The sequence below is a fragment of the Pongo abelii genome, chromosome 8 (assembly GCF_028885655.2).
Source record: "Pongo abelii isolate AG06213 chromosome 8, NHGRI_mPonAbe1-v2.0_pri, whole genome shotgun sequence".
Classification (NCBI taxonomy): Eukaryota; Metazoa; Chordata; class Mammalia; order Primates; family Hominidae; genus Pongo; species Pongo abelii.
The window spans coordinates 94,567,734-94,587,692 of NC_071993.2; the positions used below are offsets into that span (position 1 = coordinate 94,567,734).

General features: G+C 37.9%; 1 protein-coding gene and 1 long non-coding RNA gene across 7 annotated transcripts in view; one reads left to right on the forward strand and one right to left on the reverse strand.

Annotated features, from left to right (window-relative positions):
• The window catches only part of ATAD1 (ATPase family AAA domain containing 1), an 89,967-nt gene that overhangs the window by 66,158 nt on the left and 3,850 nt on the right, over window positions 1-19,959 (reverse strand). For 3 of the 6 annotated variants that reach the window (XR_010141377.1, XM_054521380.2, XM_063727018.1), the window contains exon 2: window positions 1,016-1,334. The exons of 1 other annotated variant lie outside the window; for it this stretch is intronic. Coding sequence is in view for 2 of the 5 variants with exons in the window: in XM_054521380.2 (XP_054377355.1) it covers window positions 1,016-1,094 (79 nt within the window). In the remaining 3 variants the exon portion in view is untranslated. 6 annotated transcript variants of the gene reach the window in all.
• LOC134762061 (uncharacterized) lies at window positions 230-9,766 on the forward strand. The gene is made up of 2 exons (XR_010141585.1): window positions 230-789; window positions 977-9,766. It is a non-coding gene; the product is annotated as an uncharacterized LOC134762061 (long non-coding RNA).

Here is a 19,959-nt window from a genome sequence, read left to right on the forward strand (position 1 = left end):
GCAGACCCTAAGGGCCCAGGCCGGGCCGGACGCCAAGGCGAGGCCCGGGACGCCCTTGGAGGTTAATCCTCTAGATACTAAGGGCTGCGGGGCGCTTGGGGGCGGCACTGAGGTGGGGCGTGGGAGAAGACCGGGGTGACCTTTCCTCCGGGGGTTCCCAGGTCCGAGACGGTCCTTAAAGGACCTCAGAAGGATACGACAACCATCCCATGAGGCCCCACGGGAACCAGCTACTCACCCAGGAGCAGAAACAGCGAGAGCAAGTGCCCTCGGCCGGCCTCACACAGGAAGGAAATGCAACCTGGGAGAGAACGCTTCCGGCGGGAGCCGCCGCGCACTCCTTCCCACGGAGCATGCGCGACCCGCAGTCGCCTGCGAGGAGGGGGCGTGCTCCCAGGCTTAGAAGCCGTGAGGGAGAGCAAATTCGCGCACTCGATGGTTGCTTAACCTGCTACCTGCTGGACTGAGACTTTCTGCGAAGCCGGCGTGTCTGCGAGCAGCACTCGCTAAGGCTCTGTGTTTAACAGACACTACGTTTGGGAAGGCGCTTATCACAAAAAGTCCCTGCCCTTCTCGCGGACTCGGGGCGCAGCCCTGACAAATCGGGCAGCCTTCTTGAGAGTGCAGAAATGCTCTGCGTACCCAGCAAAGACATTCTCTCCTTCCCACCACTCTGTGCAAACCCTCACGCCGCGGCTTTGTGTCTGTACTTTAGCCAAAACGGAGAAGCTTATGGCCACCCTCCACTCCTCACCCCTCATCCCTCACCACCTGCCTTTCACTTCTAGGGTGAGCTCACCCTCCTCCCCCATCTCTGTGCTGACAAACACCTGGGGGTGGCGCCTGACAATCTTTCCGCGAATAGATTTAGCAGCCCACGCCAGCAGACCCGGTAGTTAGGACGGAATAGGGCATCTGGTAACAGATTTTGCGTTTTGGTGATTTCCCTTTTTCTTTTACCCCTTTTCCTTTCCAGAACGAGCGACGTGACACAAGAGGTCCCAAGGGAGCAAACCTGAAAGCCAGAGCCTCCTGAATACACAGACTGCCAGTGGGCCAGATGACATTAGACACTCCTGAGATACGAGAAGCATCACTTCCTTCAGATAGAGTCGGTGAGACTATGATGTAATGAGAGTTCTCCCTGTGTTCCTCAGGAAGGCAGTTTGTGCCTTTCTACTTGAGGCATCATCTTTGATGGCTAAAGAATTCTGCAGCTTGGCCAGCGCGGTGGCTTATGCCTGTAATCCCAACACTTTGGGAGGCCGAGGCGAGAGGATCACTTGAGGTCAGGAATTCGAGACCAGCCTGGACAACGTAATGAGAAATCGTCTCTACAAAAAAAAAAAAAAAAAACACCTAAAAATTAGCTGGATTTGGTGGCGCATGTCTGTAGTCCCAGCTACTTGGGAGGCTGAGGTGGGAGAATCGCTTGAGCCCGCGAGATCAAGGCTGCAGTGATCAAGCCACTCCACTCCAGCCTGGGCGACAGAGCAAGCCCCTGTCTCAATAATAATAACAATTTTGCAGCCTGATTGTTAACGAATGTTACTAGTTACAAACTTGTAATAATGTGGTGAAGATAATACCTAGTGAATGTCTGCTGGGGTGGGGCAATAAGCTTCTATGTGCTTTACATGCATAACCTAAATATCTCCCCCAAAATCCTCTAAAATAGCTATCATTTTCTCCGTTTTTACAAATGAGTAAATTTTAAAGCTTAAACCTTAGAGAAACTTTTCTAAGTTCATATACTTGGGAAATAAAGGCAACAATTGCATTGGAACATAGGTCTGTCTAATTCAAACCTTGTACTTTACATTTTCTCTTTGAGATGGTAATTTAATACCAGCTAAACTTTAAAATCTAGTTGAAAGTAAGACCATGAAATGCCAAAATCACAAGGCTTTAAAGGATGGGATGAAAGAGATGCATGAATGTTGAAAACTATGATTAAGTTCATGGACAGGAATCAGAATGGAATTTAATACACCCATGCCTTTTTAATATTTAAGGCTTTATATATGTGCATGCCTACATTCCTAATTTTAAAAAAAAATTGATATGAAGCTAGGTTTGGGATTACTAGACTAATTATTTAGAGAGATAGACCTTTGAGAAGAACAGAATATGAGACCAGGACAATGTTCATTAAAAACAAACAACAACAACAAACAAACAAACAAACAAAACAGAGGCTATCAGTGCTCAGCAGACTTTCAAGAGACTCTCCACTGGGTTCTTGGATGATCCCAAGTTGAATCATTGCTTGGGAGGCTCATGGGCACATGGTTTGACAGGGCTAAAAGGGGGGAGGGTCACTAAAGGAAAGAAACAGGTTTTGTGCCCCAATAGGGTAATTATATCCACTGGTAAGGAAAATGAGCTGAGAAATTCAAGATAGTAACGGATTTTCATTCATTTACCGAGTGAAATTGGTTCAACTAAGAGCTTCACCTGCCCTCCTCTAAGGACCAGGGTGACCAGCCTACCCAGTTTCAGTTTGCATGAGACTAAGAGGTTTGCTGGGATATAAAACTGGCTGACAAAGTCTCAGGCAAATCATGAGTCACTCTACTAGAGACATCCTAAATGAATCCTACAATGAAATGGAGTTCCCAATATGGTTACATCTAGTCTCAATTCATCTGCCTAATATCTGAGGGATGATTGCACAGGAAAGGAAACTGTTGAATAAAGTCATCGAGGCTGACCATAAAGAGTCTACAAGCTTGAAAAGTGCTACACCTCACTCCCTTTCCAGTGGTCCAGCTATAAACCAAATGCCTACACCTATATGTTTTGGACCTAACATTTTCATTTAGCAAATCCTTGAGAAACCTTCCATGTCTGGGCCTAAGACATCAAGTACATTCATTTTCAGCAATCATCAAATCAATGAGGTTCTTCCAGAATACAGCAGAGTGAACATATGCTTTTCATTCCAGGATAGCTTTATATAATCCCTGGCAACACAAAATACCATATTTGGCCCACAGTAGGGGCTCAATAAATAATTCATTATATATAATATTAATCAGGAAATTAGAGCAGATTGTAGACTTTCTGGGCCTTTGTTCTTTGTTAGAATCAAGATATTAGAAATAATTATTACTTTATTCTAGAAAGTTTTTGGGTTTTGTGTGTGTGTGCTTTCTGTATCAATAACTCTTAAAATAGTTATGGCAGTTCTCCCCCAAGGTGCTGAATTTTCCATTTTTGTTATTAAATGGAGTGTAGCTAGTTTGCTCTGCAACCAAGGTTAATGCACTAGATACCTGGTGGGAAGAAAGGATTCCTTAAATTAGGTGTTCTCGGCTGGACGCAGTGGCTCATGCCTGTAATCCCAGCACTTTGGGAGGCCGAGGCAGGTGGATCACCTGAGGTCAGGAGTTCGAGACCAGCCTGGTCAACATGGTGAAACCTTGTTTCTACTAAAAAAAAAAAAAATACAAAAATTAGCTGGGTGTGGTGGCGGGTGCCTGTAATCCCAGTTACTTGGGAGGCTGAGGCAGGAGAATCACTTGAACCCGGGAGGCAGAGGTTGCAGTGAGCCAAGGTCATGCCACTGCACTCCAGCCTGGGTGACAGAGTGAGATTCCATCTCAAAAAAAAAAAAAATTAGGTGTTCTCAAATTTCACTGTATATAGACTAACTTGGACAACTTGGCAAAATGCAGATTCCTGGCTCCCAGTCTTCAGAGACTCCCGTTCAACTACTGTAGGTTTTGGCCTGGAAATCTGCATTTTAAAATAAGCATCTGGGCTCTCTGCCATGTGAGGATGCAAGAAGGTGTCTGTCTGCAAGCCAGGAAGGATACCCTCACCAGACACAGTATATGCCAGTATATTGGATTTCCCAGCCTCCAGAACTGGGAGAAATAAATTTCTATTCTTTAAGCCTATCAATAAGTCAGTAAACAAACATCTGAGCTGATTGGGATATAGGTAGTTTTGGACCCTATTTTGAGAAACTCTGCCCTAGTGAATGAAGACTGTAGATGTATTTTTGCAAAAATCTCTACCACCTTAGCCTAAAAGGCCTATCTGGTCATCTGAACCATTAACCCAGCTGGAATACATCAAGAAATCAAGGCAAGGAAGCCTCATGATGAGATTCAGGATAGAACCCCTTTGGAAGGAAAAACAAATCTGAAATCTTTGAATAAGTAAACACAGTAAACCTGACTGTATTCATTGCTCATTAGAAATAATTCACTTGACAATGATTTAGAAAGAATAGAACTTCAACAAATAGGTAAAGTTATATAACAGTAATTATGCCAGTATAATTCACTTGGTTACCTTGGTTCTTTTAAAAATATCATAAAAGAATAATCTCAATTATTATTTTTTAATTCCTTAAATCATGTCCTCTGAATCATATGAACCATTATTTTGATAAGATAAATTAAGTAGAATGGGTGGAGAAAGAAAAGTAAAGCAAGAATATGAAGCTATACCTGAAGCTGTACTTGAAGCTCCAATAGAAAGAATAATATGGAACACAATGGAGTACTATTCAGCCATTTAAAAAAATGAGATCCTGTCATTTGCAACAACATGGACAGAACTGTAGGACATTATGTTAAGTGAAATAAGCCAGGCACAGAAAGACAGACTTTGCATGTTCTCACTCATTTGTGGGAGCTAAAAATTAAAACAGTTGAACTCATGGAGATAGAGGGTAGAATGATGGTTATCAGAGGCTGGGAAGAATAGTGGTGGCGGGTAGGAGGGAAGTGAGAATGGTAATAGGTACAAAAATATAGTTAGATAGAAAAAATAAGATCTAGTATTTGATAACACAGCAGGGTGACTACAGTCAACAGTAATTTATTGTGCATTTTTAAATAACTAAAAGAGTATAATTGGAATGTCTGTAACAAAGAAATGATAAATGCTTGAGGTAATGGATACCTCATTTACCCTGATGTGATTATAACACATTGTGTGCCTGTATCAACATATATCATGTACTCCATAGATACACACACCTACTGTGTACCCATAAACTTTTTTAAAAAATGAAAAAAAGGCTAAACTAAAAAATAAAAAAAAGAAAGATTAAGATAGAATCAAGGAAAAAATAATGGAAATTTAAAATTTCAAAAGATTGGAAGAAGTAGAAAGATGAAATGATAACTCCATTCTGTAAAAAGGAGAGAACTGAAGAAAAAAAAAAAGACAACAGCAAAGTTCAAAGAACATATTGCTGTAAATCTACTTTCCATGCTTTTATGTTTTTAAACTTTACACATAATTTTAAATGAATGTATATAAAAAGAAGTTATATATAATTTTCTTGTGTTATCAGGGTAATATTAATCCACAATCTGCATTTCTATGTAAACTTTTTCTCAAGCAGCATTGCCAAGTGTACTTTTTAAAAACTTCTACCAAAAAATGTTTTCTAGAACTTGGAAATTTACAACCTACAATATTTTATTTAACTTTAATACAGTACTGTTCAAATGATACTATCTGTGAAAAATCAGGATTGAGCAAAACCAGAATTGCTTCAGATGTCTAAACCTACTATAGCCTCATTAGCAGAAGTTTTAAGGCATAGATGTAAGAGTGATCTCCCTAGGATTAAATTGGGACCTTCATAATGCCCCTGCCTATGGTTTCTTAAATGGGGAGGAGGTGGGAAAGATTAAGAATAACAAAGATATAAATGCATTAGTTAAAATAGAAGAAACAATAGTTGAAATGTTGATTCTCAATTCCTGTAACAACAGATTGATAGATGAGGCATAAAACAAGACCAGATGCCGTGGTTTTCAGGATGCACTTGGCTTCCCATCCTTTATAACCTAGAGCAATTTTTGCTGTAAGTAGGTCACTTGCCTGCTCTCATTTACCTGATTCTAGGAAAATGCCCTTGAAAGTATTTAGAAAATAATAGGTACTGGTACTTAATATTTTAAAAATTAAGATTGCATAAAACCTTCCTCCTCCCACCCGTTTCTCTAATAGCCAGAATAACTGATAACCTTGAAACATATGTGAAACTAAAATGAACAAGAATAATTTGAGATCTTTAATCTTCTAAGCGCAAGTACACTAAACTCTGTGTCCATTCTGTTAGTTCCCGTAATTCACTTTGCTTAGCGCTGGCATAGTACTCAGCTAACAGAATTATAGTTGAAGTCTTTATTCTCCTATAAGATATTATCATCTTGAAAAAAGAGGGTGCCTAGAACATAGGAGAGGCTTAACAAGATTTAACCTGACTAGAGAGAAAAGAGGATGCCTAGGACATAGGAGAGGTATAGATTTAACCTGATTAAAGAGGAAAAAAAGGGAAGGGGGGAGAAAAGACAAGTGGTCCAAAGGTATGACATACGATTCAAACCATTTTACTGATGATAATTATATGATTGCCCTATCCTGATGTGTCCATCAGAAACTAGTCCAATCGGGGAGTCTTGGTATCTATAGGGTGTAAGAACGTGGACTTTACAGACCTGGGTTTGAATTTAAGATCTACTGTTTACTGACTGTTAATTTGAACAAGTTACTTATGTTCTCAAGCCTCAGTTTCCTTATATTTAATGTGGGAACAGTAACAGTACACATGCCATGGCCTTGCACTAAGAATTAAATGAGACAATACATGTACAGTGCTGAGCTCAATGCTTGGCACTTAGCAAGTGCTCAGTAAACATGCTGGTGTAATACCTCAGATGTTATTTTCATTATACGATGAGGTGATATTCTCTCATTCCTAGATTCTGTAAGGACAATGATCTTTTCATATCTCCTCTGTGTTTGCATGAGGACTTTACCTCTTCAGTTTTCAACCATGGCATCTTGTCTGAAATGTTTATCTTCTCTGACTTGTGAAGAGGCTGTGCCTCTCTGTCCTGCTGACCTCTTGGTTCTCACATTCCCATTCTTAATACACCCCTCTGGCTAAGTCTTACTGATCAGTAGTCTATAAAACATTTATGATAGTTATATAAAACCTGTAAGATTTCATCCTTACGACCCAAAGATAATTAAGTTTAACATATTTATCGATCCATGAAAATAACTGTATGGATATTTCTCAGTTCACTGAAGACCATCATTAATATTGGCTGTTATTCCCATCTGTCAAGTAACAACCATTTATTGAGTATACATTCTTTGCTAGTATGAATTTCTAAAGACTGAAACATCTTATAAAAATGCAAGTCCTCCTACAGCTGTTGATTTTAAGTTAGAGGTTTGCCCTATATTTCATTCCTTCATTTTTTGCTTACTTTTCCTTACTTAGATTGCTGAGTGGATTTTGCACAAGAAAAATAAATTAATTTAGTAGATGAAAGTGAGACGCTGAACAAGCCTTGAGATTTGAGAAGTCAATACTTTGCATGTCTTATCTTTTCTCTGCAAATCTTAACCTTTCTTTTTCTTTTTTTGGAGACAGAATCTCACTCTGTCGCCCAGGCTGGAGTGCAGTGGCGCGGTCTCGGCTCACTGCAGCCTCCACCTCCTGGGTTCACGCCATTCTTCTGCTTCAGCCTCCCGAGTAGCTGAGACTACAGGCGCCCGCCACCACACCTGGCTAATTTTTTGTATTTTTAGTAGAGATGGGGTTTCACTGTGTTAGCCAGGATGGTCTTGATCTGCTGACCTCATGATCCGCCCACCTCGGCCTCCCAAAGTACTGGGATTACAGGCGTGAGCCACTGCTCCCGGCCACAAATCCTAACCTTCCTATTAACCTCAGGGACAACCACAGCATCAGAGCTGTTATTCTACATATAAAATTTAATTCATTTGAGCACAATACTTTTTTTGTTTTTTTTTTTTAACTTTTAGAGACAGGGTCTTGCTCTGTTGCCCAGGTTGGAGTGCAGTGACTGGATCATAGCTCACTGCAGCCTCAAACTCCTCTGCTTAAGCAGTCCTCCCAGCTTGGCCTCCCATAGCACTGGGATTACAGGCAGGAGCCACCATGCCCAGCCAAGTACAACACATTTTTTTTTAATTTACTGTGGGTAATTCATAGAAACATTCCCAAAGTTGAGGGAGCTTTATTGAGCAAAAGAAATGATATGTCCTGTCTAGACACTGAATGCGCTTCTTCCAAAGGCCAGGGCAAAGCTGGCTGATTTTATGTGTTTAAGGATGAAATATCTACTAGGCCTTGTTTCACCTAGAGGGGCCCAGCAGCAGTTCACTGGCAAGCTGATGTTAAAAATCTCCCATCTTCCCCTTTTATTGTCATTGTTTCTGGAACCAGAAAACAGCAGCAGCAACAACAACAACAAGGGGGGGAAAAAATCAAAGCCTATAACTTGTTTTATAGAAGTACAGGAAACTAAGTATACTAAATTGGCAGGGATGAAAGTCTCATTCAACTTCAAAATAGTATACCTGATAGATTTTCACAAACCTTTCTACTTTCTAGCCTGCTACTTATTCAGTTGAAATATCAGCAATTCTGAAACCTTTGAATGCCCAAGTAAGGCCCAGTGCCAGAGGCATGCCCCTACCCATTTCTTTATGCCTTCTGAGTTCTCAGGTTAATGAGAGATCAGAAAAGGGGAGAGTAAAGGAGAGTAGACAAAGAGGCTGACTCCCCAATCATGTTTTCTTCTTCTATAGTGTTTTGTAAAAAGCTGAAGAAATGCTAATAATTCTTAGCTGGCTAAAAACAGCTTTAGAATTCTGTCCAGATATTCTTGAACCTCTGGCTGGACCGTGTGCCACCTTCCACATTAGAGTCCCTCCATCACTTAATCCTACTTATGTTACATAAACTGGCTTTCCATATATAGTCATCATAGTGTCCTCACAGGCTATTATTTAAGAAACCTCTTCTGTCCCTCGCTCACCCCTTCCTTGGGACTCTTGGAAATAAACAGGTGAAAGAGTTTAAATGAATGATGTCTAAAGCCATGAAATACAGTGATTGTATTTTGTCTTGTTTTTGATGACTAGTCATATTTCTTAAGTTGAATCAATCATAAGGATTTGCAGCACCTGAACACACACTCATAGGCCAAAAAGAAAAGACAACTAAAAGTCTCTCTAGTGGTACCCCATTTCCTCCTCATTCTACAGGAAGATGGGATCCATGATACTTCATTTTAATTATCATTCTCAAAATCTGTTTCTGAACCCAACACAGGAAATTTATCAAGCATAGAGTGCCAGGTAGGTGAAGAACAAATATAGTCTCTGCCAAAGTAGTTTGAATCATGCAGGATTCAGATTATGGCTGTTTTATTCCGTATTTAATATACTATTATTTACTGTTACTAAATATCACGATAATATTTATATAATGTCGTAATGCTAAATATTTAATAATTTAATAAAATTCTGTTTCAGTATTTATGCAGTATTTGAGAAATTCTAAATTATGACAGTACTCAATGAGAGGTACCAGCTCCGTGGCCTGTCACATGTCAGGTAGCCTTTCTGGGTTTCCTCCTCTGAAATGAAAATACAGGCATATCTCATTTTATTATGCTTCCCTTTATTGTGCTTTGCAGATATTATGATTTTTACAAATGGAAGGTGTGTGGCAACCCTGCATCTAGCTAGTGTGTCAGTGCCATTTTTCCAACAGCATGTACTCACTTTGTGTCTCTGTCTCATTTTGGTAATTCTTGTAATATTTCAAACATTTAAATTATTGTATCTGTTATGGTGATCTGTGATCAGTGGATCTTTGATGTTACTATTGTGATTGTTCTGGGCACCACAGACCACAGCCATGCAAGGCAGTGAAATTAATAAATGTTGTGTTCTGACTACTCTACCAACCAGTCATTCTCCTGTCCCTATCCCTCTCCTCAGGGCTTTCTTTTCCCTGAGACACAACAATATTGAAATTAGGCCAGTTAATAACCCTACAGTGGCCTTTAAATGTTTAAGTGAAAGGAAGAGTCACACATCTCTCACTTTAAATCAAAAGCTAGAAATGATTAAGCTTAGTGAAAAAAGGTATGTTGAAAGCTGAAATAGACCAAAAGCTAGGCCTCTTGAGTCAGACAATTAGCCAAGTGGTGAATGCAAAGGAAAAGTGTTTTTTTTGTTTGTTTGTTCGTTTATTGGTTTTAAGAGACGGGGTCTCATTCTGTTGCCCAGGCTTGAGGGCAGTGGCATGATCATAGCTCACTGCGGCCTCAAATTCCCAGGCTCAAGCAATCATCCCACCTCAGCCTCCCAAGTAGCTTGGACTACAGGCTCACACCACTGAGCCTGGCTATTTTTTTTTTTTTTTTTTTTTTTGCAGAGACGGGGCCTCATTTTATTCCCCAGGCTGGTTTCAAACTCCTGGTCTCAAGCATCCTCCCATATTGGCCTCCCAAAATGTTGGAATTACACACATCAGTAACTGTGTCTGGCCTAGAAAGTTCTTAAAGGAAATTCAAAGTGTTACTCCAGTGAATACATGCATGATAAGAAAGCAAAAACAGCCTAATGGCTGACATGGAGAAAGTTTTAGATGGTCTGGGTAGAGGATCTAACCAACCACATTCCTACAGCCTAATTTAGAGCAAGTCCCTCTCTTCAATTCTGTGAAGGTTAAGAGAGGCAAAGAAGCTGCAGAAGAAGGATTTGAAGCTAGCAGAGGTTAGTTCATGAGGTTTAAGGAAGGAAGCTATCTTCATAACATGTAAGTGCAAGGTGAAGCAGCAAGTGCTAATGGAGAAGCTGCAGTAATTTACCCAGAAGATCTAGCTAAGATCATTGATGAAGGTGGCTACACTTAACACAGATTTTCAGTGTAGACAAAACAGCCATTTATTGGAAGAAAATGCCAACTGGGACTTTTATAGCTAGCGAAGAAAAGTCGATGCCTGGCTTTAAAGCTTCAAAAACAGGCTGACTCTCTTGTTAGGAGCTAATGCAACTGATGACTTTAAGTTGAAACCAATGCTCATTGGTCATTCTGAAAATCCTGGGGCCTTAAGAGTTACTCTGTATCTACTCTGCCTGTGCTTTATAAATGGAACAACAAAGCTGGGATGACAGCACATCTTTTTATGGCATGGTTTTCTGAATATTTTAAGTTCACTACTGAGACCTACTGCTCAGAAATAAATGATTCATTTCAAGATGTTAACTGCTCATTGACAATGCAACTGGTCACTCAAGAGCTCTGATGGAGATGTACAGCAGAATGTTGTTTACATGCCTACTAACACAGGAAGATGGAGTCCATGATACTTCATTTTAATTATCATTCCCAAAATCTGTTTCTGAACCCAACACAGGAAATTTATCAAGCATAGAGTGCCAGGTAGGTGAAGAACAAATATAGTCTCTGCCAAAGTAGTTTGAATCATGCAGGATGCAGATTATGGCTGTTTTATTCAGTATTTAATATACTATTATTTACTGTTACTAAATATCATGATACTATTTATATAATGTCATAATGCTAAATATTTAATAATTTAATAAAATTCTGTTTCAGTATTTATGCAGTATTTGAGAAATCATCCATTCTGCAGTCCATGGATCAAAGAGTAACTTCAACTTTCAAATCTTATTACTAGAGAAATACATTTTACAAGGCTATAGCTACCATAGATAGTGATTCTGCTGATGGGGAATCTGGGGAAAGTAAATTGAGAAACTTCTGGAAGGGATTCATTATTTTATTTATGTATTATTTATTTATTTATTTATTTTGAGACGGAGTCTCACTCTGTCTCCCAGGCTGGAGTGTAGTGGCGTGATCTTGGCTCACTGCAACCTCTGCCTCCCGGGTTCAAGCAATTCTCCTGCCTCAGCCTCCTGAGTAGCTGGGACTACAGGCATGTGCCACGATGCCCAGCTAATTTTTTATATTTTAGTAGAGACAGGGTTTCACCATGTTGGCCAGGATGGTCTCGATCTCCTGACCTCATGATCCACCGACCTTAGCCTCCCAAAGTGCTGGAATTACAGGCATAAGCCACCTCGCCTGGCCAGGATTCACCATTCTAAATGCCATTGAGAATATTCATAATTCATGGGAGGTCAAAATATTAACATTAGCAAGTGTTTGGAAAAAGTTGGTCCACCCCTCCTACATGATTTCTAGGAGTTCAAGACTTGAGTGGAGAAGTCACTGCAGATGTGGTATAAATAGCAAGAGAACTAAAATTAGAAGTGGAGTCTGAAGATGTGACTGAATTGCCGCCATCCCCTGATAAAACTTGATGAGCTACTTCTTGTGAATGAGCAAAGAAAGTGGTTCCTTGAGATGGAATCTACACCTGGTGAAGATAATGTGAACATTGTTGAAATAACAAAGGATTTAGAATATTAGTTGATAAAGCAGTGGCAGTGTTTGAGAAAATTTACTGCAATCTTGAAAGAAGTTCTGCTGTGGGTAAAATGCTATCAAACAGCATCACATACTGCAGAGAAATATTTTATGAAAGGAAGGGTCAAATGTTGCCTCTACCCCCAACCCTCCACATATGATGAGTGGGGAATAACAGTAGGACACTGGGCCTAAAGAAAAATCATGCCCTTCATTTGTGGAAGGATCAGCTGACCATTAAGAATGTTGCCAACGCTTGCAAATGTGATATACCAGTGGGAAAGCAAATGCCAGCAGCATGAAATAGCAGTATAGTAAGGGCCAGATCAAAAGCTGAAAAAGGAAGTGTGGTTAATATAAATACATCCTATCTTTCACACCAATCATGATTTTTCAGAATATGAGCTCATGAACAGCTGAAGGAAAAGATTCTTTTGTGCTTTATTACGAACTTTCTTGCTTTATTATCTTACAAGTTCCATATTTTCTTGAATTTTGCCAATGGAGGTTTTACCTAACATGGCACCTTTTAGGAATGTAATCATCCCCATTCTCAGTTGGTGAGAGATTACTGTAACAAATTCTGAAACACATAGATTCTTATGAATCATGTCATTTTTTTTCCCTGTCTTATGGTGCTGAATGAATCATGTTTAATTGAGAATTAGCTAAGGGGAGAGTAGAGCGGTAAGGACATAGATTTATCTCTATTTGTATTTTCATTTACTACTTTTATCAAGAATAGTAACATTTTACCTCTTTTTTGTTGGTTTTTAAATACCACTCTCTAGAAAGTAAATTCAGGAGTAAGAAACTCCTTACCTATTCAGCATAATCCAATTTATTGTTAATTCCATTTTCTATTAACATAGTAAATAGCGTGTTGGCTTGTAACACTTCCCTCATAGAAGTAACAAACCAACTTCAAATTTAAGAATGATGCCTCTTTTTTCTTGAGAAAGACACCTGTTCCAGTGGATAGAAATGGCTAGGGAAGATCTATATCTATATTTAGAAATATATAATTTCAATAAATCACAGACTCTCAAGAATAAAAGGAATACTGAATGTTATTGAGTCTTTGACCAAAGGCAGTTTGGATTAGAAAGAATGTTTGCTGTGGAATTAGAAGTCCTGGATCAAATCACAGCTTTATCACTTAATGACTGCACATTTCAGGTGATTTATTTAACCTCTCTGAGCCTTGGTTTTCTCATTTATAAAAAAGGGATAGTGTCTACATTATAGAGTTGGGGAGAGAATTGGAGATAAGCTACGTAAAGGAACTAGGACAGACACCATAAACATTTTAGAAATGACTGTGTTTGTTGTCATCATAATTATCTCACCAAGTGGTCATTGAACTTATTTAAACATTCTGGTGACATAGGATTCACTAACTGCTCCAGTTGTCATCCCATGTTCAGAGAACCCTTCAGTGTTACGTCTTCCCTTTACTGAGCCTAAATATTTTCCCCTGGAACTTTTATCCACAATTCTCATTCTTGCCAGTGAGGCTACACAGATTAAGTCTACGTAACTAAATTAAGTGTGAAACTAGAATGGAATATATGCTTCAAGAGTGGTGTGACCAGTGTAGATACTATAGATTTCTCATCACAATTTAGGATCAAACTATCTTCCTTTTGCTAGTAACCACCCTTTTGATACCTATTGAATTTGTTGTTCATAAAGCCTATTCTTCACTAGAGTTTGGGTCCTGCATGCTGTACCAGTCACAATTTTGAGGTAGAGACTCAAATGCAGAGCCTTACAAGTTAATTTGTGTCATATTTATCAATAAATGTTAAATTCCCTATGATACAACAAATATAATTTGGCTATTTAATCAGTTATAATGTCGTATGGCATACCCATAAGTTTATGTGACTGACAAGTGGTTAAGAACCTGGTGCATTTTATTTAACAAACACTTTATATAGTATTTAATATATGCCAGCTACTGTTCTAGGTGCTTTACATATATCAACTCATATAATTCTCATAACGAGCCTGTAATAAGTACTATAATTATTCTCAGATAAGGCAACTGAGGCACAGAGAAGTTAAGTAACTCATTCAAGGTCAAATAGTAAGTACTAAAGCCAGGATTGGACCTGGGCTATCTAATTCTAGAACCTGTATTCATACTCATTATGCTCTGTTCCCAAAATTTTCTGTTACATAGATTGTTATGGCTTTTTTTGTTAGACAGGGTCTTGCTCTCTCACCCAGGCTGGAGTACAGTGACAGTGACCACTGCAGCCTCCACCTCCTAGGCTCAAGCGATCCTCCTGCTTCAGCACCCCCACACCAGGCAACATAACAAGACCCCAATCTCTACAAAAAATTAAAAAAGAATTATTATGGTATGGTGACCCGTGCATGTAGTCCCAGCTACTTGGGAAGCTGAGGTGGGATGATCACTTGAGCCCAGGAGTTTGAGGCTGCAGTGGGCCATAACTGTACCATTGCACTGCAGCCTGGGCAACAGAGTGAGATCCTATCTCAGACAAAAAAAATATATATATATGGCTGCAGTGGGCCATGTTTGTGTGGGACTGTTTCTGGGCTGTTTATTCTGTTCCACTGATCTTAAGTGTCTACGCTTTCACCAATACTAGATTGTGTTGATTAATCTAGCTTTATAGTACAACCTAAAATAAGGTAGTTTGATTCTTCAACCTTATTTTTCTCTTTCAAACTTATTTTGGCTTTTCTAATTATTTTAAATTTCTATATTTTAGAATAAGCTTGCTATATTTTAAATTTTTAAATTATAATTTATATAAAATTTAAAATACAATTTAAAATTGTATTAATTTTAGAATCAGCTTGCTATATTTTACAAATTTGTTTTGTGAGTTCTGTTGAGATATTTAGTGGAATTGAATTAAACTATAGATTAGGGTGATGGGTTGAGTCTTCAGTTTTCTTTCTTTCCAGAGATGAGAGTCTTGCTATGTTACCCAGGCTGGAGTGCAGTGGCTATTCACAGGCATGATTGTGCTATTGATCAGCATGGGAATTGTGACCTACTCCCTTTTCTACCTGGGCTGGTCCACCCCTCCTTAGGCAACCTGGAGTACCCCACCCCTAGGAGGTCACCATATTGATGCTAAACTTAGTGCCAACACCCAAGCAGCATAGTGAACCACAGCCCAGAGCTCCTGGGCTCAAGCACTTCTCCCTCCGACTCCTGAGTAGCTGGTATTCTTCCAGTTCTGAACATAGTATATCTCTCCATTTATTTATAGTTGGATCTTCTTTGATTGCTTTCATTAATGTTTTGTAGTTTTCAGCATACATATTCTATTCATGTTTTGTTAAATTTGTACCTTAGTATTTCAGTATTTTTGGAGCTATTGTAAATGGTATTGTTTAAAAAATATTAGTTTCCAGTTGTTCATTGCTGGTATATGGATGTAAAATTCTGAATGTGTGTTTACCTTTTGTCCTGTGACCTTACTAAAGTCAGTTCTAGGAGTTTTTTTTTAAATCACTTATTTGGTTTTCTATGTAAACAATCATGTCATCTGCAAATACAGACATTTTTATTTCTTCTTTCCCTATCTGTATGTCTTTTATCTTCTTGCCTTATAACACTGAATAAAATTCCAATATAATGTCAAATAGCAATGGTGAGTGAAGACATTCTTACCTTGTTCCTGACCTTAAGGGGTAGAATTCAATCTTTCACCACATGTAATATATTAGACGTTGGCTTTTTGTACATGACCTTTATAAGGTTGTGGAAATCCCCTTCTACCCTCGTCTGCTGAGAATTTTTTTTTTTTAATCTGAATGGATGTTGAAGTCTGTCAAATGTTCTTTTTTTCTCTCTCTCTCTCTCTCTCTCTTTCTTTCTTTCTTTTTTTTTTTTTTTTTATGGAGTCTTGCTCTGTAGCCCAGGCTGGAGTGCAGTGGCACGATCTCAGCTCACTGCAACCCCCGCCTCCTAGGTTCAAGCAATTCTGCTTCATCCTTCTGAGTAGCTGGGACTACAGGCATATGCCACCACACCTGGCTAATTTTTGTAGAGATAGGGTTTCACCATGTTTGCCAGGCTGCTCTCGAACTCCTGACCTCAGGTGATCTGCCCGCCTTAGCCTCCCAAAGTGCTGGGATTACAAGCATGAGCCACCAAACCCAGCCTGTTAAATGCTTTTTCTGTATCAAGTGGCATGATCATGTAGCTTTTCCTCTTTACTCTAGTAATATGGTGGATTACATTGATTGATCTTTTGAATATTGATCCAGCTTTGCATTTTCAAGGTAAACCTCATTTTGGCATGGTATGTAATATTTTTATATACTGCTGGATTCAATTTGTTAATATTTTGTTGAAGATTTTTGTGTCAAGGTCCAAGGCAGATATTAGTGTGTGGTTTTTTCTTGTCCTGTCTTTGTCTGGCTTTGGTATCAATAATGCTGATTTTATAAAAATAAATTGGTAAATGTTCCCTCCTCTTCTATTTTCTGGAAAGAATTTGTGTAGAATTGGTATTAATTCACCTTAAAATGATTGATAGAATTTGACAGTGTAACCATCTGGGCTTGGAAAATTTTTTGAGAGGTTTTAAACTATGAATTTAATTTCTTTACAGGTATAGGATTCTTCAGGTTATTTAAATTTGCTTATGTGAGTTTTGATGGTTTGGTTTTGAGGAATTAGTCTATTTCGCAGGTTGTCATATTTATGTGTGTTGTGTTGTTCATAGTATTTCCTTATTTTTAGAATACCATTGCATTTGTAGTGATATCTTCTCTTTCATTCTTGATATGGTAAGTTGTGTCTTTTCTTCGTAATCTTGCAAGAGATTTGTGAATTTCATTGGTCTTAAAGAACCAGTTTTTTGTTTCATTAATTTTTCTCTATTGATTTCTGTTTTCAATTTCATTCATTTCTGATCCTAGCTTTTAAAAATTTTCTTCCTTCTGCTTGATTTGGGTTTATTTTATTATTATTAACTTTTTAGCTTCTTAAAGATCAGTGACGTGAGAACTTTCTTCTTTTTTAATGTCAATATTTCATGTTATAAATATAAATTTCCCTCTAAGGATTGCTTTAGCTGAATCCTATTCCACAAATTTTCATATGTTGTGTTTTCATTTTCATTCAGTTCAAAATATTTTTTCCTTTTGGCTTCCTCTTTGACCCATGGATTACGTAGGGGTATAATGTTTATAAATATTTGGAGATTTTACTTTTATTTATTTCTAAGTTTATTCTATTATGATTAGAGAGCATATTTTATATGATTTCAATTCTTTTTTTAGGCTGGATTATGTTTTGATGAATGTGCTGTGACATGTACATTTAAAAGAGTATGTATTCTGCTATTGTTGGGTGGAGTATTTTATAAATACCTATTAGGTACAGTTGGGTTGATGGTATGGTTCAATTTTTCTATATTTTTGCTGATTTTCTGTTTACTACTTCCATCCATCACTGAGAGAGGAGTATTGATGTTTCCAAATATAATTGTAGATTTGTCTGTTTCTCTTTTCAATTCTATCAGGTTATGATTCACACATTTTATAATGCCCTTCTTTATCTCCAGTAATTTTCTTTGCTCTGAAGTCTACTTTGTCCGATATTAATATAACTATTCTCACTTCCTTTTGGTTCACATGGCATATATTTTTCTATTTTTAACATACCTATATAAATGTATTTTGAATTGAGTTCTTTTTTACAACACATACATAGCTCAGTCATGTTTTTGCATACATTTTACCAGCCTGTTTCAGTGGGCATATTTAGGTTTTTTCCATTTAATGTAATAATTGATATATTCAGATTTAGGCCTACCGTTTTATTTATTTGTTTTCTATTTGTTTCCTTTATTTTCTTTCATGTATCTGTTTTCTCTTTCCTACCTTGTTTTGGGGCATTTGTATATTTTTTAAAATTCCATATTTTTGTTAGTTTTTGACTATGTGTCCTTGTTAAAAAAGTTTTTAATGATTGGGATCAAAATATAAATATTTAATTTTACACAACCTACTTAGAATCAATATTTTAACACTTCAAGGGGGATATAGAAATGTTATAATCATTTAGATCCCATTACCTTCCCTCTTTATGTTGCAGTTGTCTTATGTATTGCATTTACATACACTGAAAACTCCATTAATGTTATCAGTTTTGCTTTCAAACATGAAACAAAGTTTAAGGAACTTAAGAGGTGAATTGTTTATTTTATTTACCTAGATATTTACCATGTCTGTTTTTCCTTCTTTATTCCTTGTTTTTGTTTTGTTTTGTTTTTTTAGAGTCAAGGTCTTGCTCTGTCACCAAGGCTGGAGAGCAGTGGCACAATCGTAGCCCACTGTAACCTCAAACTCCTGGGCTAAAAGTGATCCTCCCACCTCAGCTTCCAAGTCGCTAAGACTACCACCATGCCTGGCCTCCTCCTTTATTCTTGATGTTTCAGGTTACCTTATGATGTCATTTCCGTCTGTCTAAAGAACTTCCATTAGTAATTCTTTAGACCAAGGTATGCTGACAACAAATTATCTTTGTTTTCCTCCCCCAAGAATGTGTTTATTTCAAATTTAATCATGAAGGATATTTGTGCTAAATATAGAATTCTGGGTTGACAGGTTTTTATTTTTAGCCCTTTAAGTTGTTCTACTTCATTCTAGTCTCCATGGTTTCTGATGAGAAATATGCAGTCATTCACACTGTTTTTCCCCTGTAAATAATGTATCATTTTTTTCTACCAGCTTTCAAGAATTTTTCTTGTTTTGGTTTTTAGCAGTTTGATTATGATGTGTTTGGGCATGAGTTTCTTTGGTTATACCCTGTTAGTTTCTTGAATCTGTAAGTTTATGTTTTTTACCAAATTTAAGAAATTTTTAGTTCTTCTTTCAAATATTTGTTACTACATTGTATTCTTTCCTCTCTTCTTCTGGATCTCCAATATCATAAATGTTAGATCTTTTGGTGTTGTCCCACCGGTCCCTTAGGCACAGCTTTTTTTCCCCAATACTTTTTCTCTCCATTGTTCACATTGGATAATTTCTGTTGCCTCATCTTCAAATTCACTGACTGTTTCCTCTCTCATCTCCATTCTGTAATTGAACCTATACAATTAGTTCTTTATTTTTATTATATTTTTTAGTTCTGAATTTCAATTTCATTTTTTTATTATTTTTTGCATTTCTTTCAGGAACTTTTTAATCTTATGTTCTGGTACACTTTTCTAATAACTGTTTTAAAGCTATACTCAGCTAATTCCAGCATCTATAGCATCCTGGCATTGTCCTCTATTGTCTTTTCTTAGGTGAGCTGAGATTTTCCTGGTTCTTGTATGCTGACTAGTTTTGAATTGTATCCCAGACATTTAATATATTATAAGACTCTGGGTTTTGTTTAAATCATATGGAGAATACTGATATTTTTGTTTTGGCGGGTAATAGATCTGTTTTGGTTCAAGTCAAAAGTTCCAACCAATCTTCTGTCAGTTGTAGTTTCAATGTCAATTTTGTTTTCAAAAAGAACATTTTGCCTTCCATGCTATTTGGATCTATTCTCTATGTGTACTACCAGTCAGTAGTGGTAGGGTGGTGGACTTGTGTGGTAGACTCTCCTTTAGTTCAGTCTCAAAGTCTTTTTGGTACATATGCTGTTAGTGATCAGATCCATCCTTGTGCAACTTGAAGGTGAGTCTTAGAGGTTATAA